This window comes from Carassius carassius, chromosome 21, assembly GCF_963082965.1.
Source record: "Carassius carassius chromosome 21, fCarCar2.1, whole genome shotgun sequence".
NCBI lineage: Eukaryota > Metazoa > Chordata > Actinopteri > Cypriniformes > Cyprinidae > Carassius > Carassius carassius.
Window position 1 is genome coordinate 26660413 of NC_081775.1, and position 20373 is coordinate 26680785.

The 20373-nt window shown below is 36.2% G+C and overlaps 2 protein-coding genes across 6 annotated transcripts in view; both read left to right on the top strand.

Annotated features, from left to right (window-relative positions):
* The window catches only part of LOC132098024 (E3 ubiquitin-protein ligase TRIM33), a 34051-nt gene extending 21491 nt beyond the window's left edge, over positions 1–12560 (top strand). The window contains exons 11-20 of one of the 4 annotated variants that reach the window (XM_059504116.1): positions 4638–4849; positions 5263–5389; positions 6877–6940; positions 7144–7294; positions 7393–7730; positions 8401–8524; positions 8873–8947; positions 9774–9926; positions 11593–11643; positions 11845–12560. In XM_059504116.1, coding sequence (XP_059360099.1) covers positions 4638–4849; positions 5263–5389; positions 6877–6940; positions 7144–7294; positions 7393–7730; positions 8401–8524; positions 8873–8947; positions 9774–9926; positions 11593–11643; positions 11845–12063 — 1514 coding nt within the window. In that variant the 3' untranslated portion in view covers positions 12064–12560. The remainder of the gene's footprint in view (positions 1–4637; positions 4850–5262; positions 5390–6876; positions 6941–7143; positions 7295–7392; positions 7731–8400; positions 8525–8872; positions 8948–9773; positions 9927–11592; positions 11644–11844) is intronic. The other 3 variants (XM_059504117.1, XM_059504118.1, XM_059504119.1) reach the window with 3 other exon arrangements.
* A 1669-nt stretch (positions 12561–14229) lies between these two features.
* On the top strand, positions 14230–20125 carry LOC132098025 (lysosomal amino acid transporter 1 homolog). 2 transcript variants are annotated; one of them, XR_009422824.1, is made up of 9 exons: positions 14230–14487; positions 14703–14874; positions 15502–15631; positions 15781–15868; positions 16577–16737; positions 16824–16916; positions 18299–18484; positions 19410–19633; positions 19761–20125. XR_009422824.1 is itself a non-coding variant. In XM_059504120.1 (8 exons), the coding sequence occupies exons 2-8, from the start codon at positions 14705–14707 to the stop codon at positions 19494–19496; spliced, it is 915 nt and encodes a 304-aa protein (XP_059360103.1). In that variant the 5' UTR covers positions 14230–14487; positions 14703–14704; the 3' UTR covers positions 19497–20125. The 2 variants fall into 2 exon arrangements, 1 of the variants encoding a protein (XP_059360103.1); XM_059504120.1 differs by having other exon boundaries at positions 19410–20125.
* The last annotated feature ends 248 nt before the right edge of the window (positions 20126–20373 follow it).

Consider the following 20373-nt stretch of genomic DNA (forward strand, 5'->3'; position numbering starts at 1 on the left):
ACAAGTTTCACCCAAATTTAATTTGTCTTAAAATTTATAAAATTTAAACATTTTATTTTTGGTAAATAAAGGGGATTTGCTATTAAAATGAAAACATGGAAGAAATATTGTGATTTATTTGTTTAAAAAATAAAGTTTTATAAATTTTTTCAACAGTAGTAGCAGTATCACATACATTTTACTAAATAATAGTAATATTTCTAGCACAATGCCTTTATGTAAAAATTAACTTTTAGGCCTAATGAATGCATATTTGTCATTTTAACTTAACTTAAGACTGGTGGCGATGCTTAAGATATTTTTGGTCATTGAGCGTTTCTGTAAAAAAAGCATGGTAAGACTCTCGCTCTCTCTCTCTTTGCATGTGTTAGAAACAGCGCTATCAGTAAAGCAACGGTGAGTCGTGCGCCTTTACAAAGAGTTTACAGAGCATCAAATACAGGTGCGCTGTGCGTCCATTGAGATGAACTGAAAAGTTCAGATCACTTGATGGAGAGAGAACTCTGAAGCTCAGATGCTGAAATTAATGCAAGCGTCATGCGCTTCAGTCTATGTAGTAAACAAACCCGCACGTCTCTGCCATTCATTAATTCACACAGAGACGCGCAGAACACGGATTCATATTTCAAACAACTTTTGCGGCTTAACATTTACAGATACTGGTCCATATGGAGATTTGATTAATTTATGCTAACTTTGACAAATTCCATGACTGTCCATATTAAAATGTAGGTTTCAATTTCCAAATGGATTTTGAGATTCCGTCCTCGTTTTCTGCTTCGCGGAAATCATAGCGCTGAACTGGGTTTGAACGGGACCTCGGTACCACCGGTACTAAAAGAAACCTGGTACCGTCACATTTACATTTTTTTAGTACCGACTTGGTACCGAAGTACCGGGTCTTTTGACACTAATAAACACTAATAAACAGTATTAAACGATTTAGAAAGAAAGTCTGTGTGAACTTGAATAATTAGCTACACATCAGAAATCACTGATCAGGCATTAATGAACACTGTTACTCACTGTTTGTGGCGGTGCTGTCGAATCCATATCATAAAAGCCTGTTTGTAATGCCTGTCCTGACATTGCGACTGAATTATATGTAAATATTTGGGCAGGCAAAGCAGAGAAAGGGGAGGTAACATTTCTCCTTACAACGTCACAAGGAGGAGATTCAAGATCAGCCCGTTTGAGCTTCCATTTTCTCAAAGGCAGAGAAAGACAGCAAAATCTCGATTTACACCGATTAAAATTTCTAGAAACTTGGGGACCATATACAGGCTAGGGGAACTCATATTAATGTAAAAAAAAACTCAGAAAGTGAAATTTTCATGTTATAGGACCTTTAAGTAATTATTATGATTAAGAAGAGAGAGCATTTCTGTTATTGACACCAACAAAGCATGTGACATTGGCATGACATAAAGCCCAGGATTGGAAATGTGAAAATATTGCCGCGTTTCCACCGCAGGAACTTTACCCAGGAACTAGGGACTTTGGACTGGTACTCGGTGTGTTTCCACCGCAGGAACCAGGAATTAAATAAAGTTCCGGGTAAAAAATTGCCCCTCAGAAAGTCCCTGCTGGCGAGGTGGTACTTTTTCATAGTTCCTGAACTTTCTGGGGCGGGACTTGGGTGCTAAACATGCTGATTGGTTGAGTTCACGCAGCATTGGTTGAATTCAACCACCATTTATTCGGATCAACATTTAAAAAATATTATTGTGTTTTATTAAACAACTGTTATTGTGTCATGAAATGTAATTATAAAAGTATTTCAGGCGAGAATGTAGTTGTTTAAAACTAAAATCTGTGGTTTATTTATAAAGACAGCGCCTATTTAAAAATGTGTTTCGCCGATCTCAGAGACGGTCAGCTCCACGTGATCAGCGGGAGCTCAGTGATCATCTATCCGCCGAAAAAAGCAGCCTCACCTCGACTAGACCTTCTGTTATGTGCCGCTGGCTCTGATGTCTCTTTAGTTGTTAAACATAAAATATAATTCATTTTGGGTAAATCTAACAGGTTATCCTTGGTCTGTATTCAATTTATCTATATTTTAAAATGAAAATAAAAAAGGCAAATCTATATAATATTTCGTTTCATTGTAATGGCTGTATATACACTTATCCCTGAACTAAGTACATTTCTGCAGCTGTTATTATGCTTAAATGAAAACGAAAGGAGGCAGTGGTATTTGATATCCTATTTCGTTTTATTGTAAATACACAGAGAAAAATTGCAGTAGCCAAAGCGAGCTGACTGAAGTTATGAAGTACGCTGCTTATTGCAGATTTACCGGATTTGCGTCGTCGCGGACATCACACTCCCGAGTCGAATGAGCAAAGTCTGAACTACCGAGGATGCACGTCCAAAATCAGCATACTTTGTATTGAGAAACGCGCGCAGACCTACGTCACCAGTCTATTTGCCTAATCTTCCCAGTACTTTACACCGCGGTGGAAACGCAGAAAGCAACAGGTCTGGGGGAAAAGAAAGTTCCTGGGAAAAAAAGTTCCTGGTACAAGTGTTCCGGGTAATTTCGGTGGAAACGCGGCATATAAACAGTGTTAAAATATGAACAGTTTGTCTGTATGTAGAATCTTTATAACAATAATGTAATCATTATACGGGACAGTGATACTGATATTAATCTCATATATGAAAATGTGTAATATTAATATTTCTATATTTTAAATAGTTTTATTTTAAATTCAATAGTTTAAGTTTAGTTTCGTAGCACTGCTTACTAGGGCTGGGCAATATGTCAAACATTTCTTATCGATAATCGCTTTTAAAAGTATAGTGAAATTTGATAATATTATCTAAGCCCCACCTCCACCACGCTCCGCCCCCGTCGAGATAACATTGCGACATGCTCCATAAACACACACCAGGTTCAGTTTTGTCTTAATTATTACTACAAAGTTTGGTTTTACCTTTTTTTAGTTTGTGCTTAAACTAATAGAAAACATTAGCTTTGCTGTTATTTTGGTGTTGCTAATAATTTCCCCTCTGTTCTTATCAAATTTGTGTTTGAAATGAATTTCATTTTGTGAGAACTGTTGAGAAAAAGTAATAAGCCTCTTTCACACTGCACGCTGGTCCCGGAAAATTGCCGGGTCACCTTCTGTATGAACGCAAACACATCCTGGGATTGATCCCGGGTCTGATCCCGGGTCGGGGACCCAGTAACATTGCCGGGTTCAGTCCCGAAACGACTTTTGTGTGAACAAAAGCCATAACTAATGCCGTAAAGGGTGTGTCGTAGTGATGATGTGCGTTATTGTGCGACTCTTTTACCTGGTGTTTTGAAGGCTGATCAACGTTCGCGAAAAAAAAATGAGCAAACTGTAATGAGGCAGTGATCAGTTAGCTCCTCACTATCCACGCTGAAACTGAAATTGTTCGCCTGCTTAAGTGAAAGTTAACCTGCATAGCGTTTTCGACTCGTAAATTACACGTCACATCCTGATGTCATGTGTCTTTACGGGACTTTTACGGGTTGTGTGTGAACGCACACACAGATTCTGGGTAATCACTGGCAGTGTGAAAGGGGAAAAAACTAGCGACCCGGGAACAATTGCCGGGACACATTACCCGTGTATTTTCCGAAATCGCAGTGTGAAAGGGGCTGTAGAACCCCATTTTAAGTTCATCATGGGAAGTTGGACATTCTGGCGGTGATTGTAAGAATGATAAATACATGTTGATGTCACATAATAATGTCTTGAATAAAATATGCCTATTTTCCGATGTTTCTCTTTCTTTTTGGCATTATCGCCTGTGTAGACACGTTTCATTATGGTAAGTTCAATTTCCTTAATTATAACAATTTGCTTTGTTTTTAAATTTGTAATCAAGCTATAATGTATTTGATTTTATAGTTTTTTTTATATAAACTTTGTTTTGTTGCAGATGGATTAAGAATTTATAGTGCTTTATCTCAGCTTAATTTAACATAATTATATTGTATACACAGTTTAAAAAATCTTAAAAAATATTGCACTGAAATTATTGCAGGAATTTGCTTATTTCAATTATAGACTACCTGTCATGTTTTTTTTTTTATCATTATACATTGTTTAAATAAATATTCAGAAACGCATGCAGTGTTACTTTTTGTCTTTTTTTTTTCTGTTTAACTTTTATTAAACAGCAGAAAATAAAATAGGCTTATACTCTAAATAAAGATAAATTATATTGGAACGCATCTCCAAAATAATCGCATACACAGATGCACTTTGCCATTACAGTAGTCAGCACTGAACAACAGACAAATAAAATATAAACGGTTGGCAATTCATTACCTGAATGTTAACATTGTGATACTTAAGAGACATCGTCAATATTCAATAATATTGTGAGATCGCCCAGCCCTACTGCTTACACATTCTTATTCATACTCAAATTAAATTTATAAAGACATTCAGTGTCTTTAATACAGAGACTTAGGGTTTTCTGATGTTGTTTTCTTGATTTTTGTTTGAGAAAAAAAATAGTAAATTGTCTTGCGTATTACACAGGACTAATATAAACAACACCACATTCCACATTAAGAAAAAAGTAAATGTACTTGCTGTATCAAAGAATTTTTGCCATTTTCCAACACCCTTCCCTTTTTCTCCCCTCACAGCACTCTAATCCTGGGCATGCTGGGCCCTTCCCTGTGGCGTCGCTACACAACATTAGTGCTGCCAACCCCACCAGTCCTACCAGTGCCAGTATAGCCAATGCCCACATTCACCGTGGCCCCACTAGTCCTGTTGTCGCCCCCATAGAGCTCATACCATCAGTCACCAACCCCGAAAACCTGCCCTGCCTGCCCGACATCCCTCCCATTCAGGTAATGTACTGTTGCATTTTCTTAGACTGATTGTCAGATGATTGTGGAATGATATAGATCTGGCCTGGTAACCCAAAGGTTCTAAATTCAAACCCCAGAAAGTGTGATCATGAGGACACAAATCTAATAATCGGGTGGAAATGTAATAAAGGACCTAAATGTAATAACATTTGGGCTTAAATGTAATAAAGCATTTAAATGTAATAACTTTTGGGTCTAAATGCAATAAAGGTTTTAAACCTAATTTGGTTTAAGGCACCAAAGGCAACGAGACTAAGACAATCTCTGTTCTTGGATCTGCTATTATTGTTTTTTATATCACAGAAGCTTCCTTAACCAAAGCAAAATTAAACAAAGCTGAATTGATTTAGAGCTCGTGTTGCAAAAAACAATTTAGTTTTTGTAATTTTCAGCTTGAAGATGCTGGTTCGAGCACACTGGATCACATTCTCAGTCGATATATTTCTGCTAGTTCATATCCTGCTGTTGGCCCCACCAATCCCTCACCGGGACCTTCTACACATTCCCCAGGATCGTCAGGTACTTGCTGTGTCAATTTTAAACATGGATTATTTGGATTCCAAATGTTCGTAAAAATTAGCATGCATTTAAATAATGTCATTATAATATTCATGCACATAAGAATTTGGAATGTATAGTATTTATATATGTTTAATATATGCCATATTCATCTTGCTCTTGGTAAAATATGAAAAAACTCCTATCCAACCAACCTGGGGGGCCAAGGCTACGCTATTTGGCCAGCTCAGTGCCTCTGGTTCTGTATGGCAAAGTCTCCCATCCAACCATATGCACCAACCCCGGAGCTCAGGCTGCATTAGCCCCAAGATCATTATTTATGCCATATGCTACTTCACCACACAGCCCTACAGTGGGGCTCGAAAGTTTGGGCACCCCTTGCAGAATCTGTGAAAATGTGAATAATTTTCAAAAACTAAGAGAGATCATACTAAATGCATGTTATTTTTTATTTAGTATGATTTTGAGATACATCTTTTCACACTGAGGACAATTGAGGCACTCAAATACAACTATTAAAAAAAGGTTCAAACGTTCAATGATGCACCAGAATATAACAAGATGCATTAAGAGTTGGGGGGTGAATACTTTTGAACACGATGAAGATGGCCAAATTTTTCTTTTGTTGAAATAATTTTTTTTTTTCCATTTAGTTCTGCCCTTCGTAAGCAACATAATATACTTGTATGCTTCCCAGAACACAAATTAAGTACAATTGACCTTGATCTTCAAATTCCAAAAGTTTTCACCCCAGTCATTGATCATCCAGACAACCACACACCGTATTAAGAACCAAGGGTTACCAAACTTTTGAATGGGGTTATTTTAATAATTGCAGCAATTTTTTTTTCTTGTGGACTAAATGTAAACATCTTTTATGTACAATATCTTACTCGGGACAGTACTTAGTAAAAAATAACATGCATTTAGTTTTTGAAAATTATTCACATTTTCACAGATTCTGCAAGGGGTACCCAAACTTTCAAGCCCCACTGTATGTAACAATCTCACAAACAACTCCAGATTGCATATTCATTCATTGCTGTGCACCAGTGTTACGATAACAATTTATATCAAATAATACATCATTAATAGCGGTTCACTTCTGCGATTCAGTACGATTGCGTTCACATCAGCAGCAAACCGTACCAGAGTTCACATGAACCGTATCCCAGACCACCCTTTTTAAGTGGACTCGGGTACGGTTCGTGGGTGTGCACCTGAGTTCGAAAGACAATGTTCACATCATCCAGACAAACCGAACTCTGAAGTCAGTCGAACACTGGTGCGCACCAAAAGTGCTAGTGTGAAAGCACCCTAATTTCGCATTTTGTACCTCTTGTAAATTGACAAAAATATGCATTTTAAAAACTTAGGCTTGGTAGAAAGTTTTTTTTTTTGCCCTCAGCTATAACAATGTTGGTTATCGTGTTAATTTTCTAAAAGATTTAATTCTTTTAACGCTCACAGTGACTCCTCTTCTCTAGGTTTATCTAATTCTCACACTCCAGCTCGTCCATCCAGCACGTCAAGCACGGGCAGCAGGGGCAGGTCAGCATTTGCATTTTTTTACCTTAGTCATTTAAAGTATAAAAAAAAATATATAATTTGTTTCTGTTCTTTGAATAATATTACTTGCAGTAATATCAGCAGTTGTTGATTATAGCTAAAAACTATGTATCTTAAAAAAAGAGACATTTGAATAATAAATAGTTATTTGTGTCTTCTGTTTTTGCTTCTGTGTGTGGGTTCAGTTGTGGGTCAGCTAGTAGACCTGGGACGGGGAACACGGCAGTGGACCAGGTAAAGGTCAAACAGGAACCGGGAGTTGAGGAAGAATGTAGCTATTCTGGAGCAAACGTCAAAACGGAGCGCAGTAAAGATGGCAGACGGAGTGCTTGCATGGTATTTATCTTCAGCTTACAGTTTCTTCTTGGTTCTAAGAGATACAGTTTGTTTCATGTTATACGGTGTCTTACTGTTGCTCTTCTTCCTCAAACCAGATGAGCAGCCCAGAAGGAAGCCTAACTCCCCCTCTTCCTGTCCTTGGCTCGGTGTCAACCGGTTCAGTCCAGGACATTTTAAGAACACTTGGTGAAAATGTTAAATCAGAACAACAAAGCAATCAGCGCTCATCCTGTACGAAGCCAAACTCCAGCACACCTCTAACCAATGGGAGCACCGCTAACGCCAACAGCCAGACCACTGTGGGAAAGGAAGACGACCCGAACGAGGACTGGTGTGCTGTGTGTCAGAATGGAGGAGAACTGCTGTGCTGTGATCGCTGTCCTAAAGTCTTCCACATGACCTGCCATATCCCAACACTCAAATCTTCTCCCAGGTGAAGAATGTGGCTTTATTTATCCAGATAATGCAACACACTTAATTCAGCATTAATTCTGTTTTTGTGTAGTACGTCTGGGCTGGTAACTGAAAGTTTATGGGTTTGAACCCTACAAGGTGCAATCGGTGGACAATTAGCAGTTGAAAGCTGAAATAATAATAAAAGAATAGAGTGCGCTAGAGTTAGACATTTTTTATAATAAATAAAACGAAAACAAGTAGATTGAATAAAAGAAGATTAGAAAATGCATTGATATTATACCACTGCGCCCACTGGGGATAGTTGACTCTAAAAGGGCATGGTGGTATAATATCAATGTTAAATTATATTGTTAATTATTCTTTTTTTTCACAGCTTGTTAGACCTTGCACTAATAATTATCTCTGGTAAACAAATTGAGCAGAGAGATAAATAACTGACCAATTTGTTTAGCTAGTCATTACAGAGAGGAAATTTACATATTGTGGTCATAAAAGTTCAGTAGCATAACAGCTTGTAGGTCAGGGAGAGGGTGGGAAATATTCTTGAAAATATTCTGTTTGTGGTGCCAGAAATTTGACTAATATTAGGTAATGGACTTCAGGGTAAAAACAAACATTTATGAATGTTTTAAGGCTTTAATGCCTTTTTGTGTGTTAAATGATGTTATACCTTCATTCTGCTGCAGTGGAGATTGGATGTGCACCTTCTGCAGAAGTCTAGCAAATCCAGAGATGGAATACAACTGTGATGACGATCCACCAAGTAACAAGGACAAGAGTGAGATGGCAATGAGTCCAGAGGACCAGCGAGTGAGTCACACTGAGAATAACAATCATATTCAGAAAATGAGTGAACTATGGGGAGCACATAGTACTTTGGTCCTAATTAGAAGACTGGCAAAGTAAGATTGCTTTATGAGGACATTTAATTTATCCCAAAACTTCATACAAGGCACTCTATAATGTAATATCAATTATGCACAGTATATTATTTGACAAACAGTAATGATGATGCTAAAAACGTAAACTTTAGTGACAGCAATCACATATGGTCAACAAATCTTGTCCACCAGAGTTCCTCATTAATATATATTTAAAGTTTTTGCACAACTGCAGATTGTTAATGTCTCTTCTTCTCTCCTCTTCCTGTATTTTTAGCGTTGTGAGCGCTTGCTGCTGCACGTGTTTTGTCATGAGCTCAGTACAGAGTTTCAAGAGCCTGTTCCTACATCGGTGAGTTTCCATCAAGCCCACAATATCCTCATTTCCCATAAATGCAGACGTTTCTGATGAAGTGTTCTTAAAGGGCAAAGCTCAGATGTGTAATTGGACCATTTCTCAGTACCACTGGTAATATTTAATTGCTGCCTCTCTGCTAGGTCATTAACACTACTGCAATAAAGCTTCTAAAACAGCAACATCGCTCACATGTAGATCTGTAGTGACTCCAGTCATCTGTTTTCAAACATGGATTGAGCCTCTGGGCCATTTCCTGCTGTTATTTGTCATAGCAGGATTATGATTCTTGTGTAATTACATTATTGAGTGAATGTAATAATGCATCAGGCTGACAGGTAATAACAATGATTTTGTATTTTCATTGGATTTGGTCTTATATACCCCTCGATTTTACTCACTTTTTTTTGTGACTACTTCAGTCTATGGCTCTGTTTTAAAAGCTAGTGAGCTGTACTGCTGTCAACATGGGGATTTCCAGCAAGTGATGTCATTGTTGTCAGATTTTTTTTCCTGATATGAAATGTTATTTAGATTTCACACTGACATACAAACAGCCTTGTCTTTCTTCAGTCAGTTTTTCATGTAACATTTTTATTTTAGCTTCACTTTAATGAATGAATATGATTTTTAATGGTTTTAGTTTTAGCTAACTACACTGGAGCAGAGAAAACGGAGCTTTAATACTGTTAAATAGTATTAATAGTTGTACTTTTTCCATTTGAGATGCACATATAATACCTAATGTTGAGTTGAAGGGTTTGGAAGAGATCCCCATGTTGAACATTATAGTTTTAATGCTGAAGCCTTGATTTCTCTTCAGGTACCCAATTACTATAAAATAATAAAGCATCCTATGGATTTGACCCTGGTAAAGCGGAAACTGCAGCGAAAACATCCTCTGCATTACAAGAGCCCTAAAGAGTTTGTGTCCGACGTGCGCCTGGTCTTTAGCAATTGTGCCAAATATAATGAGGTGAGTTCGGGGCATGTCCTTAACTTGTGTGGGGGTGCATGTAAGAAACAAGTTTTTAGAGAGTATGAAATGCACTAAAGCAGCACAGCATGAGAACATGTGATGGATTTGCATGAGTTTACTGCCTCTTATGGTCACCAGTACTAACTATCTAAAGAATGGTTTCAGTCAAGCTGAGCATTAATCAGCGGCTGGATGTTGAGCTTGTGTTTGTCACAGGGCTAACACACTTTGTGGTGTTTCACGCCATTGAAGGGATGTTTATTTTAATGTTGCACAGTGTTTTGGTATGATGCATTTGATTATTGTTCAGTATTGTTATTTGAACAATAAAATGACAATCAAATGCATGACATGAATGCCAGTAAACTAATTAATTTATTTTTTAACGCCCAACATGCTTTAGATTAGCAAGTTTTGCTAGACTTAATGAGGAACATTCTCATTCTAAAGAATACGTGACACTTCTCAGCTTTTTGTACTAGCATAATATTAGTAACTTTAAAGTAAACATACCTGGAGTAAAACTGTCATTTTGATTTCATGGGGTCTTTTGGAGTCTGTATGTAAAGTGTACATGTTTAGTGACTGTGAAACTGTAAAATAAAATTAAATGGCTCTGATGCATTCAAACTTGCATCCCATGTACACAACTTATTACATTTCAGGTGTATGTATCATGGAAGCTATTATTTTAGTATTGAGGTACTAATATAGTTTTTATTAATATTTTTATATTTTCCATTTTCATTGTAATTTTGTAATTTTTGGTAGTTTTTGTAAGAAAAATGGTTTTATTTTCAGTTTGTCAACTAGTCTGTAATAACCGTGCCAAGTTGCGTTTTTGACATCATTTTAACAATTTAGTTAACATTATGAATATGAAGTGTTTGTTATTGACAGCAAATCTGAGTCATGCCATTAGACATCAGCGACAGCTGCCTTTTTAAATAGAGTGGCAATGCTTTAATCAAATATGCAATTATTACACTGAATGTTATAGAGAATTTTCAGCTTCTTTTTACCAAAGGTTGAGTACATCCATTTTAGGTCGTTTCAGTGGATGGATTTGTTTTGTTTGGGAGTTCATCACAGTGGCCACAGTATGCTTGAAATTCACAAATAGGGTGTTAGTTGGTAGAAACGGTAGAAACATTCATGTTATGAACTGTTGCACTGCTATTGTGATGATTTCTAGGCTTCCTGAAATGTTTTTTCTGTCTTAAGATAACTGTAAAATGTGGTAGATATTTTACCATCTTCACAAAACTTCATGATTGTGGCATTCATGTCAAAGAAGCACGTTATTATGAGCTATTTCTAAATTTTCTGTAATTTTTCCATTTAATTTATCTCTGTTGCATTTAGTTTGTTTGTTTGTCGTCATTACTGGCACGGTTTCGTATTTTTATTCGCCCCCCCCCCCATATTTTTAAGGCAAATCCCCTTCTAGTTTTTCTTCTTGGTGAATATATAGAGGCTGTTTGTTTATCCCTTCTAACTGAAAGACATTTATTAAGAGCAAACCGAAAATTGTGCTCCTTGGACATTTTTAAATCCAGATGAGGCTGTGACCTCACTGTGTGGATGGTATAAAATCTTTCTTCCCCCCCTTTTCTTTTGAATTTTTTTTTTTTTTTTTTTTTGGTGTCGTTGCCCTTTTTAGATGTCACGAATAATCCAGGTTTATGATGAGGAGAAAGAGAGTAATGTTCAGGTAAGATGTTTCGTACACCACACCGATGGGATCAGCAGTGCTGGCACCCAAAGCAGCTAAAATGGGAGTTTTAACTCTTTCTGTGCTTCTCTCCTCTTCCTCATCCTCCTCACCCGTTCATCCCTGGGCCTGCATTTCACCTGGTCTCTCCTCGCCCTTCCTCACATTTCCACACTCTTTCCCCTCTCCTCCCTCTCCTAGGCTGACTCGGAAGTGGCAGAGGCGGGCAAAGCCGTGAGTCTGCATTTCGAAGAGAAAATGCTGGAGATTTTTCCCGAACAGACGTTCCCAATAGTTGTGGAGAAGGAGATGCAAGCAGAGGCCGATAAGGATTCGGAGGACTCTGATGATGACGACGTCGTACAACCGAAACGCAAACGCTTAAAAGTGGACACCGAGAAGCTGTTGCACTTCAAGTGAAGAATATGAGGAAACGTCTGTGAGAAATAAACTGTCTTCCTCTCAAGCTCAGTCTTATTCTGCCTTCTGAAGGGTGGAATAATGCTGGAACTGATGCGAGTCAAATGCTTCGTTTTTTTCATGTTCTCCCAAACCCTGATTGTACATACAGCGTGAGAACTTTAAAACATGCGTCGTGGACACTCGGAGGATCGATAACAGAATTGTTGTGTGTGGATAAAGACACTTGTACAGATTTAAATAGTCTTGTTTTAGTCTGATTTAGTAAATAACATGTTTTTCTTTCTTTCTTAAACTATGAGTTATTATTATATTTGTAAATCTATTGTGAATGATACTTTATAAATGATACTCATCTCTCCCTTCTGTTGTATGATAAAGTATCATATATGGCCCACCTGCTTCCTTTGCATGTGTATTTTCTTATTCCTACAGTTGAAATCCCTTCAGTAGGTGAAAACTTGATCTTTATTTTCAATAAAACGGTGACTTCTGGATTGTTGGAAAGTTTAATCGCAGACCCTTCAACTCAAAAGATGCATATTAAATGCACAACAAAAGCCAATACAAAAGTACTCTCAACAAGCATTGTTTATTTCTTTCCAATTATATATAAACGACAGTATTGCCATTGTTACATTTAGAATGGTTATAGCCTTGGATGTTTGAGTAAATGTTGAAGTGTATTATTTTTAACTTTTCATTTGTATATTCCAATAATTTGAAATCCATTAAGTTCAAAATGTAAACATTTCAAGACGCAGTATTATACAATTTTTAAAACCTTAAATAAAATATCTCTGAATTTTTATTCTCCAGACTTTCCTGTAACTGCTGATACATTCAGAACAAGTCAACCATATAACAAACTAAATGAAGGTTTTAACTGTGTTCCATGGCAGGAGTATTTTTGTCAAATTGAGGCAAGTTGTCACACGTGGGTTTTACATTTATTATTTGCAGCATTTCACAGTGGTATTTCTTGTATTATTTACAACACCTCACAATGATATTTGGTGCTTCGTAATTGGTTTAATCTGTGTATATAATTTCTTGATGGCAGGTTTTCAGAGATGCTCAGCCTGTTCAGTGAATTGTATATTGGGCAATCGTTTTCGAAAGCTTTTTTTTTTGTAGTCATGACTTTAGGTTATTTCTATACAGGTAATGACTTTAAAAATGAACCTACCAATGAGAAACGTTTACTGGAGATAAAATGGGGACCTTGTGGGGGAAAAGCCCCGTCCTCCGATGTATTTTACTAATTTGACGACCTGTGCAGTCTCAGTTTGTCTTGTGTACATGTTCGTTTTCCAGCTTAGAGATTCTTAGGAAATTATGTTTTGCGTCACACCTGCGCGTTCTGTTTTTGCTGAATGGACATGAAGTCATGCGTGATGGTCAGCTGATATGAGCGGAGCCGCTGTGTGTTTCTGGAGGAGACGGAGCGTCACACTGCCTAAAGGTAAAGACAATTCTGCTGGTTTACCCCCCTTTTCATAACACACTGGTAATGCATTTAGCTTATTTGTACAGTTAGCGGTTCGGAGCTCCGAATGCTACTCAACACGTTTAATCAACGGTGTAGTGTTAAAAAAAAAAAAACAACTTAACACCGATCTGTGAAAATGTCAGACATGTTAATCACCATGATGTAGTTCCTAAACTGCTTTTGTTGACTAAAACACAAACTGTGGGAAAATGACTTTTTCCAGAGATTTATTGTTGTTATCATTACTTAAATTAAGCAATATTATAGTGTTTTGTTATATGAAAAAAATACATTAAAAGTAATATTTATATTCAGAATTTAAAGAAACTGACACAGCTTAAGACTTGAGTTAAATGTTAGCGATAGGTCGAACCGGTTCAGAAAATGGTTGAACGATTCGTTCACGATTCGCACTGAATCGTTCGAGCGCTTCTCGACTTTCACCGAAACGTTTAAAATAAAACATGACCGTTTTATAGAACACGTATCTTATTTTAATAAGTAATTGTAGTATTGTTTAATGTAAATTCACTTTATATTTCGGTTCTAAATTACCTTTATGTTTTCTAAGCTGAATCATGCAAATACATCTTGTATTTATAATATAACTTAAAATTTTGAAGATTTTAGAGCATGTCATATTTCAAGGATCACATGACGAATTTACGTCATGATGACGCCCAAAAAAAAAAAAGCTGAATGTTCCTTTTTTGTACCGGAACTCTTAAATTAACTGTTCGGAAGAACCGATTCGCAAAATGAGTCACTAGCGAGGCTTCCGGTGTCTTCACCGATGATGACGTCTTGCCTCAACGAACCAACCACAACGTTAAACGATGACCTCTTTTTTTTGACGACTTGTTTTCCTCTCGAGGACTAAGATCGACACACTGCTACTTTTCTACCTCAGCAGCTGAAGATCTACATCACCGGTAATGTGCTGAACGTATATGCATACTTGTAATGGCATTTGGCTCCGTTAGTGTTCAAACATCACTGCACTTTGTTTGGAACCATAACACATCTGTTTTCATAAGCGTTCCAGCTGAGCTGTTTGCATAAGAACAGAGAGTGCTAGTGTTAGACTGTTTTTAAACAGATATTCTGCTAATGTCATCTCTTCTGATTGCTCGCTGCTGTTTTCCAGTGATGTCGGATGGGGTGGTGCTCGGCGGTGATGGGAACTTCAGCTCTCTCTGCCCGCACGGGATCGAGTGGATCTGGTATGGACTTGGTGAATGTGCTCAGGATGGCAGAGACATCGCCAGTGTTGTTCTCGGACTGCTGTCGATAGTTTGCTTCATGGTGTCTTCACTACCGTGAGTAGGCCTACGGTTGTGCTGTTGCACTCTGTATGGTGTAGTTTCGACATAATGGATATAAAATTCATTCAGGCACAGCAAGAATTGTTAAGATTTCGTATAAACGTTCAACAATTTGGGAACAGTATGATTTTTTATTATTATTTTTTTTAGGGAAAGTAATGCTTTTATTCAGCAATGGTGCATTACAATGACCAAAATATTTTTTTTTTTAAATCTATTTAAATCAAATGCTGTTCTTTTGAACATTCCATTAGATAAAGAATTCTGAAAAATGCACCGTGGTTTACACCAAAATATTAAACAGTACAAATGTTTTCAACGAAATTGTATTGATTTCTGTAGGATCATGTGACACTGAAGACTGGAATAATGACTGCTGAAAATTACGCTTTGCATCACAGGAATAAATTACATTCTACACATGTAACATTTATTTTAAAATGTATTAGTATTTTGCACTATTACTATTTTTGTTGTATTTTTGATCAAATAAATGCAGCTTTGGTATAACATTTTTCAAAGCATTACTGGCACCCAAACTTTTAAACGGTAGTTTCTGTGTAGAGGGACACATTTTGCACATGATGAGAAATGATGAGCTCATACTGACTGTTACTGTAGGCAATACTACAGTTCCTGCAAGACAGGAAACATGGACAGCGCTCTATCGATTTGGTTCTTGTTATTTTGGCTGGCCGGTGACTCATGCAATCTCATTGGATCGTTCTTAGCTGATCAACTTCCACTACAGGTAATGAACAATTGACACATTCTTTATTTACCGCTTTAGATAAAATATTTGCTCAATGAAAGAAAATGAACCCTAATTGAAAATTTTTGCTGCAGTTTGAACCGAGGCCTGATTTTATTATTATTTTATTAATCTCATTTCTCCTTTAGAAATACACTGCAGTGTACTACGTCCTGGCAGACCTGTTAATGCTGTCAATGTACAATTACTATAAACTAAAGAATAAGTCATCGAGGGGTGAGTTGGAAATGATACTTCACTAGCGACCATTAGGATAGGCTCTATGTAATTGGTTGCTTTCGAGACATATCTTGCATTCATCTATTTTTGTCTCCAGCAATAATTTTCCTGACACACCTGCTTTTTTTTTTTTTTTTTAATCCAACTATGTTGCATTAAATGTGCACATACTTGCATATATGTAGATACACACACACAAACATATATATATTTACTAATATTTCAAAAAGCTTTTAATTTTAGTATTGTTTATATTAAATTTAATTGATGGAATACTTTAATTGTCATTATATTTTTATTATAGTATATTTTAATTAATACTAAAATTAAATGCAAAATATGAATAAATATAATTTATTTATATACTTTTATAGTATTAATTTATATTTTGTATTAAATTTTTATTTTAATATTTTCATTATTTTAAGTTTAGGTTTTAGCTTTGTTTTATATTTCTATTTTTCTTTTCTTATATTCATATCCGCTTTAGTTGGAATAATTTTAGTACTTAAATTTTCATCTTTCAGTTCTTGAAAAGTTTTGTTATAGTAACGGTGATAACATTATTCAAGAATGGCTCTCAGTGTCCCATCTCTCTGTACATTTACTGTTTATTCCTCTGTGACCTTCAGCTTTCACAGTCTGTTATAAGAATGTCCTGATGCCTGAAACGCTAATTCATAGAAGCGTCTTTCTCCTCTGCAGCCAGTAACAGCGCATTGCTGAATGCGGTCAGCGTGCTATGTCTTCTGGGAATTTCATCATCCCTCCGTAGCCTCCCTCGCTCAGCCCTAGAGGATCAGATGCCTGTGGGGTTCAAGGGTCGGGCGCTGCTGGCCGTGGAGGGGGATAGCGGTTCGGTGCAGGTGAGTTGAGTTGAGTTAAGATGCACTTCACTCATTTATGTGATTTCAGCATTGATTTGAGACTCGGTTGTTTTTGTGTTTTTCAGCCCTTTGATACAAAAGAGATTATAGGCTTTGTCTTTGGCTCAGTATCTTCAGTACTGTATTTATGCTCCAGACTGCCACAGATGTACACTAATGTAAGTCTTACTTAATGTATGTGTTGATGAATGTCACTAAATCTCTCCAGAACATAATATGTAATATGTCAACACGAAATCATAAGAAAGACATATTAATTTATTTTACATTAATAAATGCATTTTAATATTAATAAGCTTCATATTCTAATAATAAGAACCCATTTTTTAGGCCTAATAAGATTGTTTCCAGTATAACAAGTTCTTGACAGTAACTTTGTTTTTCTTTTTTTTTACGTTTTAAATATGAAAAAAAAGAAAAAAAAAGAGTAATCTGTTCCTGCTCCTCATCAGTGTTTTTAAAACTTGTGATTTTAGAAGTTGTCACAAGTAATGGTACATTGTTTTCTCTTTTGCACTGAGCACATAATGTGTTCATTGTTGTGTTTGCAACTTTATTTCTAATATTTGCAACAGTATTTTTCATTGTTTGGACATTAGATTTCACAGAATGGGCCTTGTAGGGCCAAAGTCCACTCTTGAAATTTGCTGGAAATGTACTCAATCTGTTCTACATCTTGGATGGCATGAGGGTGTTTATTTATTGGAATAGATTTGAAGAACTGTAGCATTGCATCACTTGCTCACCAATGGATCCTCTGCAGTGAATGGGTGCCGTCAGAATGAGAGTCCATACAGCTGAGAAAAACATCACAATAAGCCATACCACTCCAGTCCTTTAATAAATCCAAAATCCATAACTCTTCCTCCAGTGAAAAAGTCTCCTGTTGTCTTCTCACACCAAAATGTTTGTTAAGAACTGTATTGGACTGTTTTTCTTGTAAACTCTGCTTGATCTGTGCATATTTCTCTCTTGATTCAGATGAGACTACTTTTTCACTGGAGAATCAATATTATAGATAGAGGACTCACATTATAGCTAGAAACAATGGTTCAAAATGTCTGGATGGATTGGTTTTTGTACAAACACACGGCTCTTTGGTTCACAAGCTGTTAATTGATGGACTGGAGTTGTGTGGATTATTTTGATGTTTCTATCAGATGTTTGGACTCATTCTGATGGCACCCATTCACTGCAGAGGATCCATTGGTGAGCAAGTGACATAATGTTAAATTTCATCAAATCATTTGTGATTAAAAAACTAACTCATCTACATCTTGGATGGCCTGAGCGTGAGTACATTTTCAGCCATTTTCACTACTCCTTTAAAGTCTCTAAAAGTCTTTATTTTTGTTAATACAAAATATAATTTCTTATTTATATGAATTATTTTCTACATGCTTAATGTTGCTTTTCATTGCAGACATCTTTTGTGTCAATGCAGTGACTGACTACACTTATTATTCATACATTTGCATGCAGAGCTTAAGTACAGGTATTACTTCTTGGTGTAGTTGAAATATTTCTTGCTGTCCTTCAGTTTCAGAGGAAGTCGACAGAGGGCGTGTCTTTTTTCCTATTTGCTCTGGTGATTCTGGGAAACACAACATATGGCATCAGCGTGCTACTGAAGAACCCAGATCCAGGGCAAGGAGAGGCCAGCTATATCATACACCACCTCCCCTGGTTGATCGGCAGCCTGGGAACACTCTCACTTGACCTTATTGTATCCTTTAAAGCCACGTGTTAGCCACTGAGCTGTTAATGAGGTCACTGATTCCCAACACTGTCCTCCTAGAACTAAAGAGATGACATTTCTAGATGCATCATCAAAATGAGAATTTGGAGGATAAAACATGCTCATGAAATTTGCATGAAAATAATGTACCGTAATGGACCTAAAACAGGCTTTATTGTAATATTAATTTAATGTAGCCGCGGAAAGATAAAAGTTTTTGTCAGAGACACACTAGGATTATTATAGTTAACTAAAACTAATACAAACAAAAACATTTTTTTCGGTGCTTTAAAATGAAAAATATTGACTGAAGGAAAAAGTGTATGTGTATGTATATATATATATATATATGTATATATATATATATATATATATATATATATCTTTTTTTTTTTTTTTTGGTGAAGAATATTTTTATTTTATTTGTCTTTTAACTTGATTGAAACCGAAAATAAAAACTATATTTAAAAAATAAAAAAAATTCAAACTTGCAGAAAATAAAAATATAAAAACTAATTCATATTATTAATAAAATATCAGTGATGCTAAAATAAAAAGCTGAACTATGAGGTTTTCTCAAAACTTTAACTGTGTTGAATTACATTGATTATAGTTGACATGGTTTGTTTTGAAAACATGCGGTCAAAGGTCACATGACTAATGTTTTAGACAATATTGCATAAATGCTGGGGTCATTGTATGATTGACATTCTGGATCACTTGAGGTCACGCATATTGACGAAACTCTTGATTGCTGCCATAGCATCAAGCTGTGTTTTACATTACTGAAGCCATGTGACTTCCTTTCATGTGAAGCTCATTTGTCATAATCTCATGAGCACTGGGCCTTGTTTGAATGTATTCAGAATAGTTTGAAATTATTGAGGCTTTTTCCCTTGATGCTTTTCTTTAGATATCCGTACAGTTCATGATGTACAGCAAATCTCCTCGGGATTCTGCAGGTAGAGATGAAGAGACCGCTGCACTTCTCCATAACTGAACAATTCCCATTCCTGCTGTGACTGGATGAAATGCTGGAGAGCTTCACATTTCCACAGCCAAAGCTGACAGACAAGAATCCCTTTTTTCCCCTAATAGTTTTATCTAGATTTTATTCAATAGGTTTTATACCTAGCAGTGTCAGTGGTTAAAATTTATTTTGGTCTGATAGTAAATAGTTAACTTTCTTAATTGGTTCAATATTTGGCACTAAAGGGACTTATTAAACACTTTTGTAATGTTTGTACTGTACTTCAGAATTCAGTTTTTTTTTTTTTTTTTATACAATGCATGCAATCATGTATTTTTTTTTTTGTTATGTACAGTGGAATGAATGCTGCATTCGGCAGATCTAGCAGTCTTGACTCAGGACTGTGAAAAGGTTCTGTCTTAAATCTGTGTACTGTAATGATGTTAAAAGGCTGTTTTTGTGCAATCAATTGTCAAAAATGTTTTGACGTTGTAAAGATGTTTTAAATTTTTATTCTGTGGCCTTTGATTTGATTTAGCACTGCACCTGTCATTCAGTGGGTACCTTTATTGAAGTTCTTTACTTTGCCTGTTTTCTTCTTTTTAGTTCTGTATCACAGCACAACACTCACTAAAGATTTGTGTTTTTCTGAAGCCAAACATTCTCGAACTCTTTCTTTTTTGGTGTGGACAATCAATTTGTCTAAATCTCATTCATATTTATCTTTCCAAACAAATCATCAACATTAAATTGCTCTTGCCACACATTTTGCTTCTGTAATATCGTGAATGAAAAGAAAAATCATTATGAAAGATTAATCTATCAGGAATTGATAGGAACTTGAAAAGCGGCCACAAAAAAAAAAAAAAACAGCGAGAGGTGAATTTGAGTTTGCATTGGATTGCCA